This window comes from Phoxinus phoxinus (assembly GCF_949152265.1).
Source record: "Phoxinus phoxinus genome assembly, chromosome: 13".
Lineage (NCBI taxonomy): Eukaryota > Metazoa > Chordata > Actinopteri > Cypriniformes > Leuciscidae > Phoxinus > Phoxinus phoxinus.
Window position 1 is genome coordinate 19,054,524 of NC_136888.1, and position 13,119 is coordinate 19,067,642.

Below are 13,119 nucleotides of genomic sequence, written 5' to 3' on the forward strand. Positions count from 1 at the left end.
ATGTAGGTTCTCACGAGTACTGAATTCCCGCTCCCAATTTATTCAAACTTCATGTTCAAATTTATTGTCTTGTAGGAAAAGAGACCGCATCGCCACGTGTTTTATTCAGTGTAAATAAGTCAAAAATGATGTTCTTCACAGTTCAATCTGAATAAAAGTACACTGATAGTGTGTTTACCCTTGCAGTCATCTACAGCACCCACAGGATATTGAATACTTTTGTATTTCAAAATATCAGAAAAGAGAAAAGGTTTCTCAGAACAATAAGGTCGTATTTCACTTCAGAGCTCAGGCTTATCCACTAGATGAGATTTCAATAGGGTTTATGTTTCGGGCAAATTTGTCTGAGCAGTTAATTTATTTATCACTGACTTTGAAGTCAATGAAGCATTTTATTAGTTGGTAAATAATAAAGGTGAATAATTTTTAATCAGCGTTTACATTCAGTGAGTTACATGGGTGGCTGGATATTGGAGCAGGTCTTTCATCATTGTGGTTAGTAAATGTCAAGCTTGCACTGGGATTTCACTGGTCTGCTGAAGATTTAAACGCAGGTTTGTAGGTGACCGCTTTCATGAGGGCGTCTGTAGGGAACTGATTTGGGGGTGTTTTTTAACCCTCAGGGGTCTGAGGTGTTTTCTGGGTCCTGGAGGTGTTCTGACATGCTCTGACATTTGTGCTTATTTCTGTTACTTGTGACATTTTCATGGCATATTGGTTAAATGTGTTAAATATATATTTTTTAAAGTCTAATGTATTCACAGCGAACATTATTTTTATAATCATAGTTAAATTATTTAATTGTACTTGTTTGTTTAATGTTAATTACAATTGCACATTATTTGTATTTTATTTTTTATTAATTGCTGTAAAGAAACCTTAATAAACTTACATCATTTTATTTTTATTATGCATTTATGTAGTCCGTTGAATTTATTTAACATTATTTAAAGAATTCAGAGTGAAACTCCATCTAGAAATAAAATATAATCTCTCTTATCATATCTGTACCCAATTAGTCATTGCTTTTGCTTTCTAGAATAAAACCTCAAATACCGTTGATTTATTTTTCTCTCCCTCTTAGCCACAGGCAGAGATGCTTATTCTTTAATGACAGGCTTTCATAACATTTGACGACATTTGAAGATGTGACATTGAAAAGTAGGCTGCATGTATGATTAATTCAGAATTAGGATTTCAGCTATTTTAGTCTGTATACTCGAGGCTCACTGTGATATTTTTATGACTGCCTTTCTTGCTGCTTATTTTTTTGTTAACATGAGGTAATCGCTGTTTGTGTCTCATCTCCTTGTGTGAGCAGAACAAAGAAGCGCTCATTTCTTGCCCTTCACAGATACATGTGCGTGACTTGCCCGTGAATGATTTGAAGCTGTTAGTATATGAGAGGAAAGGTGCTGCTTTTCCATACTAAATGAGCTTTAATGTGCAATGAGTGGACTTTAAAACACTCAGATCTTCACACAGATCACGCTGAAGGTCACAGGAAGTGTTCAAGCTGAGCTTTATGAAGGGTTTAGCGTTCACTTTTTCATATGCAGTATTGCTGAAAGTGAATATACAGCTGTGGGCTCAATTATCATACTTTATTTGGTCATTTAGTTAGATTTCCTTTATCGTTTTTACTCCTATTCTTCTTACTTTCTCTTTTCTTCCTTTGTTGTTATTTATTAATCTAAATTTCTGCTTCATTTCTTCCTTTGTTTTCATTCTTCATCCTCTTTTCTTTCTTTTCTTTATTCGTTCTTGATTCATTGTTCCTTCCATCGTTCTTTATTTGTGATTTCCTCCTGCCTCTATTTGTCCATTCATTCTTTCTTCCTCGTTTTCTTTATTCTTCTTCCATTCCTATTTTCTTCATTTTTGTTCTTTCTCTGTTCTTTCTACTTTCCTCCTTTCTTTCTTTCTTTTTTCCTTTGTTTCTTTCTCTTTTCTTCCTTTCTCCCTGATTTGTTTTTCATCCCACCATCATTTCTACTTTCTCCTTTCTTCATTCCACATTCTTCCTTTCATCTTTCTTCCTCTTCCTTCCTTACTACCTCATTTGTACTTCCTCCATTTTTCCCCCTCCCTTCTTTGTTTTTCTTTCCTTTCCTTCCTTCCATTCTTTCCTTTCCCCCTTCCCTTATATGTGGCAATTTCGTAAATGTTGAATGTGTAAAAGTGTAGATGGTGCCTCTCATGACCTGGTCTTTCCTCTGTTTCTGTAGTGTGTAAATGTGAGGAGCTGTTCACCAACACCACACACAGGAACCTGGCCATTCAGTTCCACCTGGAGTGCAGTTATACCTGCCTGACCTACTACGAATATCGCAAGGCCAAAGAACACTTGCACACAGCCCGCGATCTGTCAGGACTTGATGTTAACATGGCAGGTAGGCAATATAACTAGAGGAAAAATGATGATTCTGTGCAGGTGATTGAAGGATGGATATATACGGCAATGCGTGACGGAAGTAATTGGAAGATGGAATGAATGAACGACTGGACGGAAAATATGGATTACCTAGCACTGCGAATGAGGAAAGAATTGATGGAATGCATGAATGATTAAATAAATGTTTGTCTCCCTCAGGTGCCCTAGGGAAGAGAACTCGTTTTCAGGAGAACTTCCTTGCTCAACTCATCTTAGATGTCAAACGGAAGGACAACTCGCCTCTTTTTAATTCTGATAGTCTCTCCCTCACACCAACACCTAAAGAACTCTTACCAAAGGTACATGGGAGTGTCTAAAATGAGCTTTTGTTATGAATTATGTCTTGATAATGGTGGTTAATTGACAAATCTACAGGCCATAAACAATTAAATTTAATTTAAATTTTGTATTTTTATTTTATCATTTATAATCCGCTCAGGTCATTGTCACCAGAGCATCATATGCATGATGGGTATATGTAATTTGATTTTTTTTTTTATTTGACAATTTATGTCATTTGAATTACTTGCATCACTGTACATGAGTGACGGTCAGAATATTATTAAAATTCTACTTTTTATGTTGTCGTTTCTACTTGTATTCCACAATAATTTGGTGAATAACTTCTATTAACTTTCAAAAGTAAATTTTCACTCTCCTTTAGGTATTGTCTTGTGCTCATTTTGGCCCCATGGTATGTAAATACCTGTCACAGTCCTTTTGGGGGCAATAATTGTGCATTACTTTTCCCATCCATCAGGGGGCGACGTTTATTTTACTTCTGACAGCAGACATGACATTGGGCTGCAGTGAAGGTCGTGAAAAATAGATTTTATGCAGATTTCCATCTGTCCCATTCTTTCCTGTCTTCCTCTCGCTGTCTCTCTCCTCTCACCCTGAGGCAGTGCTTTACTTTTATTGCACATTTTTGGACGGCAGTTGAGTTTTATCTAGTGTTTGGCCGATCTGTGCAGTGGCAGTGTGGTGTCTGGTATTATCTGCTTTGGCTGCAAATATGACAAATTGGGGACAGACAAAGATTTTACGGAAAATTCCCGGACCTTATCTCGGTTTCCCCTTAGCTGGCCTCGTTTTAAAAGTCCAGTAAATAATTTTTTCCAGGATTGCTTGAGTTTTTGGATTAAATGTGATAAGATCAGTATTGCTTACAAACTCTGAGCTGATAGCACTCCACTAGGTCTTTGTTATCGTTTGTCTCTGTGATGGCTTTTCAGGTCTTCATTTCATGGGTATAGAATGTAAATGTCAACAAATTAGTATTATTTTAAATGGGCTAAAGCAGAGAACCATGTTCATTTGCATATGCCCCGCCCCAGCTAAGAAGTATCAATGCTGACTATGATTGATTTTTTTTTTGATGCATGAGCTAACATCATTTGCTCATTTGAGGTAATATTTCAGGAAATAACCTTTCTGAAGGGATTATAAAGAGCTAAATGTTTGGTTAATGATTACAATGTAAAATTCGACAGGAGAATGGGCTTTATAAATGCTGTTTATAATACAATACTAAATATGTCATGTTGCCTCTCCTTTTTCGCTCATCTAAAGTGTGATCTGTGTTTGTCATACTGTACCTCTAGCATTTTTAAGGTCTTTTTTTTAGGATCTGCTCTGATTCTCATCATGTGTTTATAGGATCATCAGCTGGGTGATGATACAGTCCTGAACCAGATTAACCTGGCAGAGCCGTCTGAACATGAACTCCCAGACCTCAGTGCTGAGGAACAGGCCCTTATACTGGCCACATGGTGAGTCTCTCAGTCCATTTGAATCGGTCCTGTTTGAATTGTGACTGTGGTAACAGGATTGGCTCTCTGAAGTGGCAATAGCGATCGTTCATGAAACGCAATAATCGCTTGAGTGTCCTTTTCACACACACACACAAAAAAAAAAAATGCACTAATGCCTACACACAGATATACAAAATGATAAACATTATGTTAGACTGTCCTCAACACAATGATAAAAGTTTTCAGACTCTTCAGTTTTCTTTATAAAATGTATAATACATTTATTTATAATCACATTTATTTTTAAATAATTAATTTTTGGTATTAAATTATGCCTTTTTATATTTTCAACTTTCTTTAGTGTGTAATGTTGCTATTTGAGCACGAAAAAGGTTGTGAAGTTACAAAGCATAAAGTCTACATAAGTCTAGGTGGTTAATCTCTATATCAGTAAGCACTGTTTCTGAGCTCCATTAAAAACACCTCAATTAGTCTTGCTTTCTTACGGGAAAGTACACGTCACAATATTCATAATTTAAATAATTTCCACTTATTATGCAAAAAAGGGGCAAGGCCTGCTTGAGTTGTTAGTAGTATGTGTAAACTCGCTGTTATGGTGAGGGATGTGGCATTTCTAAAACCCGTTGAATGCGGTTGACCAATCATAACACACTGGTCCAGCTGACCAAATGGGCTAGCGCTTTTAGCTTAATAGTACATTGCGCTTTTCAGATGGAGGGTCTTCATAGTGACAGAAACTAAAGAAGCATTACTGACAGACCAGGAAGAGAGGTGCTGCAACAATGTAGAATAATGTGCTTTTTGAACATTCAAGCATGAAAACCTGTTCTAGTAGACTCCAAAAACAAAATCAAACCTTTAAAGAAAACCCCTTTTTTTTTTTTTTTTTTACGGTCAACTTTTATCTGAAAAAATTATTTGATTTTTTTTTTTGAAAAAATTCCTTCAGTTTTATAAAAAAAAAAATATTTTATTGAATACACATATGTGAGTAGCAAGGTTGTCGCTGTGAAGGTAAAAGTTTAACTTTTATGGAACTTTCTTGCAGAGGAAATACACACTGCCACGGTCAACATTAATCACACATACCAATTTTGCTAGAAGTATGTGCATGTTTCTTGGTGTCTGACACTTTCTTATAGACCATTTTAAGAGTCTGCCTTGTGCATGTGATATTGAACATACTTCTGAAAGTCAGGTTGTCAAAGCCCAAGCCAAAACGCTTTACGAGTATGACTTAAACAGGTCCTCTGGCTGAAATGTGCTTCAATTCATACAGACAAAAATCCAAGGAATACGTATCTTCTGTCTCCTTATTTTAGTTCCAGTTGACATTTAATCATTTTCGGGATGTGTAAATATTGTTAATAGGCATGATTTATCTTGGTAACTTTGAAGTGTTGCGTCAGGCCGCTGTTTTGCAGAATATTGTGTAAAAAAAAAAGAATTGTGGCCAAGTGTGCATTGAGAGTGGTCATCCACCCCCATCTTAGCCCCGGGAGGAGACGCGGGGTTCTCCTACACTGCTCTCTAATTAGCGTTGTACCAGCCTGTGCATCCTGTTCGTTGTAGAAAGGTCGTCATCTTGCCCGACTGGCTGCTAGGAGACAAATTGCAGGCGTGGAATAATTAGCAGGGCGTAATTATGCAGGCCAGGGACCTTAATTGGGTTGCATGATGGTTGAAGGTGAATTATGGGCCGTCAGTAGTGCAGTCAAGCAAAACCGCACGTACGGTTTAACGGTGTTCTGTTGGAATGCGAACAGCCTGCTGTACATTTATTATCCTCTGTTAACGTAAAGAACTGTGATGCAAATGAGGGAGTCAGATGGTTGCAGATTGAGGAAAGTAGCTGAAGTAACCTAGAATAGTGTGCTACGTTATTATAATGGGGTTAAATAATTGAACTGCTGAGTTATGTTTGAGATGTGCAACCTCATATTTTATACTTTTGACTTTTGTGACAACTTTAATTTGATTTCTTTAATGGAATACATGGAGTAAAAATACATATATGGTTCACAAAATGCATGAGGAAAAAAAAGTGCATCCATTCTTTATCAAAAGAAATCCATATGACTCCAGGGGGTTAATAAAGGCCTTCTGAAGCAAAGCGATGGGTTGGTTTTTATAAGAAAAATATCCTTTCTAAACGCGACCTACGCAAGTAGATCAAACGAATAGGACTGGGCAACAATCTCAAGCTCCTCTTCTCTTATATTGAAATCCTCAGACATCTTTTGTTAAAAATCCTCAATTTAGACTTCTTAATTCGTGACCGGTGTTTTGTTTTGCTCTATCCTCTGCGCTTCCGCGTTCATCAATGCGTCATTCGTCAGGCCCATTAAATAAGGAAATATCCATTAAATATGTATATTTTTCTTTGCTTCAGAAAGCCTTTATTAACCCACCGGAGCTGTGTGGAGTACCTTTGTGATGGATGGAGGCACTTTTTTGTGCTTCAAAATCTCAACGTCCATTCACTGGCATTATAAAGCTTGGAAGAGCCAGGACATTTTTATTAACTCTGATTGTATTTGTCTGAAAGAAGAAAGTCATATACACCTACAGTAGGATGGCTTGAGGGTGGGTAAAGTGTCTATGCCTTTAAGCATGTTCCCCATAATTTATATTTTACGTTTTATCTCCTGACTGTAATATAAGCACACAAAAAAAGCAATGGGTGTGTATATTCAAGGAAAAAGTCATTAAGCAGTACCATTATATGCAGTAATTTTACTGTACTGATGTATAATTTTATCAATTTATTGTACAATTTAAGGTTATTTATTTCTAAAAGTCTAATATAAATTAGATGTTCTTGCATAGATTGTACTTGGTTTTCATTCATTTCTTATTGTAAAAAAATTATTTAAAAAATAAAGATTTTTTTTTTGCATTACTTTTTTTTATCTTTTGATTGTGGATTCATGAGATGCCCACTAAAATGTTAATATGGTAAAATATTTTTGTTGAGGTTATAGCAAGATATGATTATCCAGCAAGTACCTCACAACTAGAAAGGAAAGGTCCCTGGTCGTACAGTAATATTCATGCAGTGAAATTCTCTCTCACCGTTCTCAAATGCCTGAAAGCTGAAGGAATAAAGGATGAGACATGCAAGCTCCCTGTTTTGCATTGCCATCATTATGAGGGACATTTTTTTTTATTGTGTCCTTGGCCTGTGAACTAAAAGAAACTTAGGCTTATTTTATGCAGATTTGTTTAAATGATTGTGGTTTTTGCTTTGCAGCATAGACTTTCAGAAGAATAATCCTGTTCACAAGCTAAATGATGAGGAGCTCCTGGCTTTCACGACGGTAAGACGCACTGTTTTCTTTCTTTCTTTCTTTCTTTCTTTCTCTCACAGCCATTGTACAGTTGACACATCTCAGATACATGTCAGTGCACGCAGTTGTATTTTCAGTCTGACAGACGGAGTGGAGTGTATGTGAACGGGTGTCTCTCATTTGGTCTCAGTTTAGCATCTACAATGTGCCTGTTACACTAACAAATGCAAGTGGATGAAATGGTCTTATGGTTGCTTCTGTTACTCTGCTCAGAACAGTAAAAAAAGAAATGAGGGGCCGTGCTCTGGTAAAAATCTTCCACGTACAGTTCTGCTCATAAGGTTACATATCCCTTGCAAAATCTCTATTTTTCAGTTTAGACCTACACAGACTTTTTGACAAATATTTACATATAAATTTATGGGCTCATTTATGGGCTCATACACAACAAAGCCCAAAAGTCATTAATTCATGAGGAGACAACACACAATATTAAGAACCAAGAGTATTAAATGCAGTAGTTTGTGTTAATTTAAGCTATTATTTTGTAGAACATATTCAAATAAATGCAACTCTTTCTAGGCACCCCCCCCCCCATTTACTTATATATATATATATATATTTTTAACGCTAATCTTAATCTACAGGGGTATGTAAACGTCTGAGCTCAGCTGTACAAGTCTCTTTCTGACATCTGTGTGCTGTTGAGGATTCGACTTCCAGACTTTGTCAGAAAGAGGGAGATTTATTATTTTGACGTCTTTATATTTTCAAGTGTTGCAGTTTTTGACAGCCTGGGCAGAATGATGGACAGATTGAAAACTGCCCATTTCCTTTCAGCTCATTCACTCAAAACTCCCGTTACAGGAAAGTGAAAAGCCATTGGTCTGGTCAGGTATGAGGAATCCGGTATTAGCAAGCTAATGAAGACGCTTCTCTGCCGGCAGGCCATATTGTCTCCCCGATAATCTTTAAGCCACTTCCTGGTAATTTAATTAGTTCAATGTTTCACCAACAGCCACACGCAAACAATTTTGAAGGTACCCCAAGAGTCACTACTTTCAATCTGTTGTGAGCTTCCCACCATTAAGATGTGAAAACAACGATGTGGCTTTTCTTTTTAGCAAACACTCTCAACTAAAGCATCACATACTACATGTTCTGCTTAATCGCTATGTACCGGTAAATGAAACGATGCCCTACGGCAGAGACGCGCCTGTAAAAGCAGCCAAGTGCTCAATGCGACACTGTCTACATCTGCTGTGAACATCATTTTTAACTACCAGCAAATTAGCATACAAAGAGTTTTTAAATCAGCAACCTGTGCCCACCAACAGTCTCAATTATTTATAGTCTGTTATTGCTGAGGACAGTTGTGTGTGTGATTTATATCCATTTACAAATGTCTATGACAGCAAAATCAACCACTTTAGAATCCCGTGTGTCTTGCGCTATTGTGGGGGTGCCATGTTAAAGTGGCTGGTCGCAGATGATGATGATAACATGATACTTTTACTATAGGGGTGAGTGAGGTAAGCTACTACAGTATATTTTACTTAAGTTGACAGGCATGGAGTAGTAAGAGGAGGTAAAACTAATATTCTTAGTTATTTAAGCATGTCTGCCGTCAGCTATAGAGATTTAGAAACATGTCTTGTCAGAAAAAAAAGTGGGCAAGTTGTGCCATGCCAAGGGGTGAGTTCAGTCAGTGCAGAAAATGTGAACGATTACCGGTACATTTCAAGTAAAAAATATTAACAGAAAAGAGAGAGAAATAGTTTACTAAAGCCTGTTCCTTGTTCCGTCATATTTGCTGAACATTTTCTCATTTCTTTAACTGGCCAGGAAAATGGCTAATTTTCAGACTTTTTGAATGTAGTGAATTAAAAAAATATATATAATGCTTTGTAGTAGCCTAGTATTTCCTGTATTTTGAAAGCAAAGCGTACTCTGCCAATGCTTATATAAACACTGTATATGTAGTTTATAAAAGCATCCATATAAATATTTTTGTACATATTTTATATGCTTTTATATATGCATTTCAGCATTTATAGATGTATTGATATTAAAAAATAAATCAAACATACAAAAGGAATCTAAGATAAGTTCAGAATTTTCCAATTAATGTTGATTTAATTTATTTTACTATATTTTTCTATTATTGTTTTTTTTGTATGTTCATTTACATTTATGCATTTGGCAGACACTTTTATCCAAAGCAATTTACATTGCATTCAAGGAACACATTTTTACATTTAGTCAGTTCTTGCTTTCCCTGGGAATTGAACCCATGACCTTGGCGTTGCTAGCGCCAACACTCTACTGTTTGAGCTACAGGAAATATTCATCTATTATATAAGATGTGTGCCCTTGTATGCTACGCTACTGAATGATTAACATATTCATGTAATGAGATTTACTTTGTTTGCTAAAGTACTTAAAAAAAGATCAATGTATATGTTTACATTGTCATTTCATTGCCATGATACACGATCTATAATCCATTGTATTGTCTTTCTGTCTTCTCCTGCTGTATTTACACACGCATAATCTGAATCTGCGGTTGTATAACTGTCTAATGCTGTTTATTTAACAGTTATTTTAACGTTTTCAAGGGTGATGTTTCAGCTTGTCCTCCTTCTACGTTGTTTTCTTCTTTTCTAATTTATACTTGGGTTACTGCCCTACCCGTCTTCCCAGACTCCGAATCTATTTGCATTCATTAGAAGTTGCCTTTCTCTGGCTCTCGGGGGACCTCGCCTGCTCCGCCTCGCCTCGCTGTTTAAAGCTTGATATCTTTATTTGTACGAGCAATGAAGTGAGTCCTCCGATCTTATGCGTTCGGCTGTGTGCACTTCTCTCTTAAACACTCCCACGTTTTGGAATGAGGTCAGTTCTTTTCAAGTGTTTTTGTGTTATGGCCAATTGCAATTTTCCCCAAAGTATTAAGTGACTTTTCTAGACAACTTTAACCTTGAGAGGAGGACATGTTTCTATACTTTGACAAATACACACACCTGTTCTCATGGCCGCTGAGATGTTGGTGGTCTATCCTTGAAGTTAAACCCTCCTAATCAACAACTTTTAAGATCACAAGGTGTTCAGGAACCCAATTAGGTGTGGTGCTGTGAAATATGGGTCTCCATCTTTGGAAGGTTTGACTGTCTGACAGCTTTAGCAAACAATTCTAAGCCAATTCGAATGTGTCAACACCCACCCCAAAGACGTCACCGTAAGTCATCAGATACGCCAATCTCAGGTTTGCTTAAAGGTACGAGGCTCTGACCGACAGGGCGAAGCAGTGTGATGGATTGGAAATGAGAAGTAAAAAGGGAACAAGGAAAAATGTGTCTCCAGCGTCTGACCCAGAGGTTTGCATCATATTCGGCAAAAGCTGTTAGAGTCAGGTCCCTCTGGAAAAATCATCTACACTTTGAGCAAAGAGTTCAAACAGCAGTTTCCTGTGCTTGATAGAGTTCATGCAGAAAGCAGAGCTCCAGAGTCCATATTTTAAGCAGCTTGGAAACCAAATTAATGGGGTAGAATAGATCTATGAGTCAGTTTGGGATGAGGACATCCTCTGCTTCTGGACATAATTCAATAAAAATCACAGTAGTTGATGAATTTGTACTCATAAACACTAGAATGAGATGGAATGATGATTATTTGGGTGGGTTTTCAGTATGGTTGGGAAAAATGAATCATTTCAACACCGTATGCAATACAAAAGGAAACTGTAAGAGAAAATTATGCAGAAATTTTTTCCAAAGCCTGTTTTTTTTTTTTTCTCTGTAGTTGTTTAATTGGGTGATTTTAGTTTTGATGGAATAAAAGCAGCAGTCTTCTGATTAGGTTATGGTTCATTTCAAAGGTTAAAAGTAAGATTTTCAGAGCTGCAATAACCATGTTCATCAGTAATCTGGAGTGTGCCAAGCTCTTTTCTTGACCATTTTATTAAACTCCCTGAATGTCATTTATAAATGTTGTGATGAGCTTAGTTTTTAAATGGTTAAGCTATACCGCGTTTCCTTTTTAACCTGCCTTATAGTAGTGGCGCTATCCAAGAATAACCAGCGAGATAGAGCGTAACGAGGGGTGGGGACTATCATTTATATGTCAAGATTATTTATGTTATTCAGTCTTTTCAGGGAAGCCAGGGAAGGGGACGTGTTCGTGGCTGAGTTAGCACTTCTTTAGGAACAGCAGGGAATACTTTCATAGCCCAGTCGTTTAACACTGCAAACACTCTTTCCTCTCATTTAATCATTTTGTGAAGGGTGGGAGGATGATAAAAATGTGTGCTGTCAGAAAAAATACATTGACGTACGCGCCCTCAAAGGATGGGGATTTGTTATTTTGTGTTCACGGTTATGTGTGTGTGTATATGAGAGCTCATTGTCATAACTCATTGTAGAAATGTCCCTTTGCCAATGGCTGACTTTTGGTGGTGAGATCCTCTGGTTTTTAATGATCAAGAGTCATTGATTGACCTCAAATACTGTTGCACATACAGCTGATAATGATTGTATTGAATGAAACATTCTCATCATTCACATGTGAAGTGATAAATCATTTAGGACTTAATGCGCATTACTAGGATCTTTAGAGCATCAATAGGCATTTGCTGCATCATACACATCCCATATCCCATACACCAATGTTCATATGCTTCAAGAAATCAATCCGATGCCATATTAAGCCCGGTGTTGGATTACACTGTTAATTGGCAAATCTGATTTGAAAAACCCTTTTTAGTTGACAGTATGTCCAGGGAAACTAGCTTTTTAAATGAGTTTGTTGAGATCAATAAAGCTTTTTTGTTTGTTTCAATTTCTGCCATGTTCATCATTTTTAAAAGAAGTTTGCTCCAGACTGCTGTCTTATTTCTCTTCTTAATCCTTCCCCGAAACCGCTGGTCTTGGCGGTGGGAAGAGTAGCATCATTCGCATCAAAATCCCCCCTCGTAAGTGCCAAACCCGCTTCAGTTTCAAAGAGCTCCTCATCTGAGATGAATCATAGAGGTTTTGAGGCTGTTCTGGTCTGATCTCTTTGGTTTGTGACGTCATGGGTGGTAGCATCTCTACTAGTTGCTGTCAAAACCGAGCCCAGCAGTTTGCAAACCCACCTGGGCAGTTTGTACTTCCTCTATCTGTCAGCACTTTCCCGCTCTTTTGGCCACCAGACCACATGAGGTCACCTCCAGGGTGTGGCATTTCAGCTTGTGTAAGCGGTTTAGTTTCCGATGATCATTGAACCCCCATCAGGGATCTCAATCCCTCCTACACTAGGTCAACGTAGTGATGGCATTATGCATGTAATGTGAGCTTGTGTTTGTTTGGTTGGATTGGGTCGTTTCCTCGCTGTGTTACCCATGAGGCCGATACTTGTGTTGATCTCACCGATGATCTCTGGCCAGGGGCAGTGCACTGTTGGCGGGACTGTGTGCCTAAATCCAGTGCAGCCGAGTGTGAACACATTGGCTCTTCCAGGGCAGTGTGTCCTGTCAGATCTAAGGTGAACACCTGCAGTTTAACTCATAAATCTTTTGTTCACAGAGATGGGCGTCTCCGTAGGGCAATGCCAGGTCTGCAAATATTGAGAATATTTCCTTCAACAG

The 13,119-nt window shown here is 37.5% G+C and overlaps 1 protein-coding gene across 3 annotated transcripts in view; it reads left to right on the forward strand.

Moving 5' to 3' along the window:
• Positions 1-13,119, forward strand: part of ttc27 (tetratricopeptide repeat domain 27) — an 82,988-nt gene that overhangs the window by 23,312 nt on the left and 46,557 nt on the right. For all 3 annotated transcript variants that reach the window (XM_079632249.1, XM_079632248.1, XM_079632250.1), the window contains 4 exons: positions 2,229-2,393; positions 2,594-2,733; positions 4,094-4,206; positions 7,463-7,529. In XM_079632249.1, coding sequence (XP_079488375.1) covers positions 2,229-2,393; positions 2,594-2,733; positions 4,094-4,206; positions 7,463-7,529 — 485 coding nt within the window. The remainder of the gene's footprint in view (positions 1-2,228; positions 2,394-2,593; positions 2,734-4,093; positions 4,207-7,462; positions 7,530-13,119) is intronic.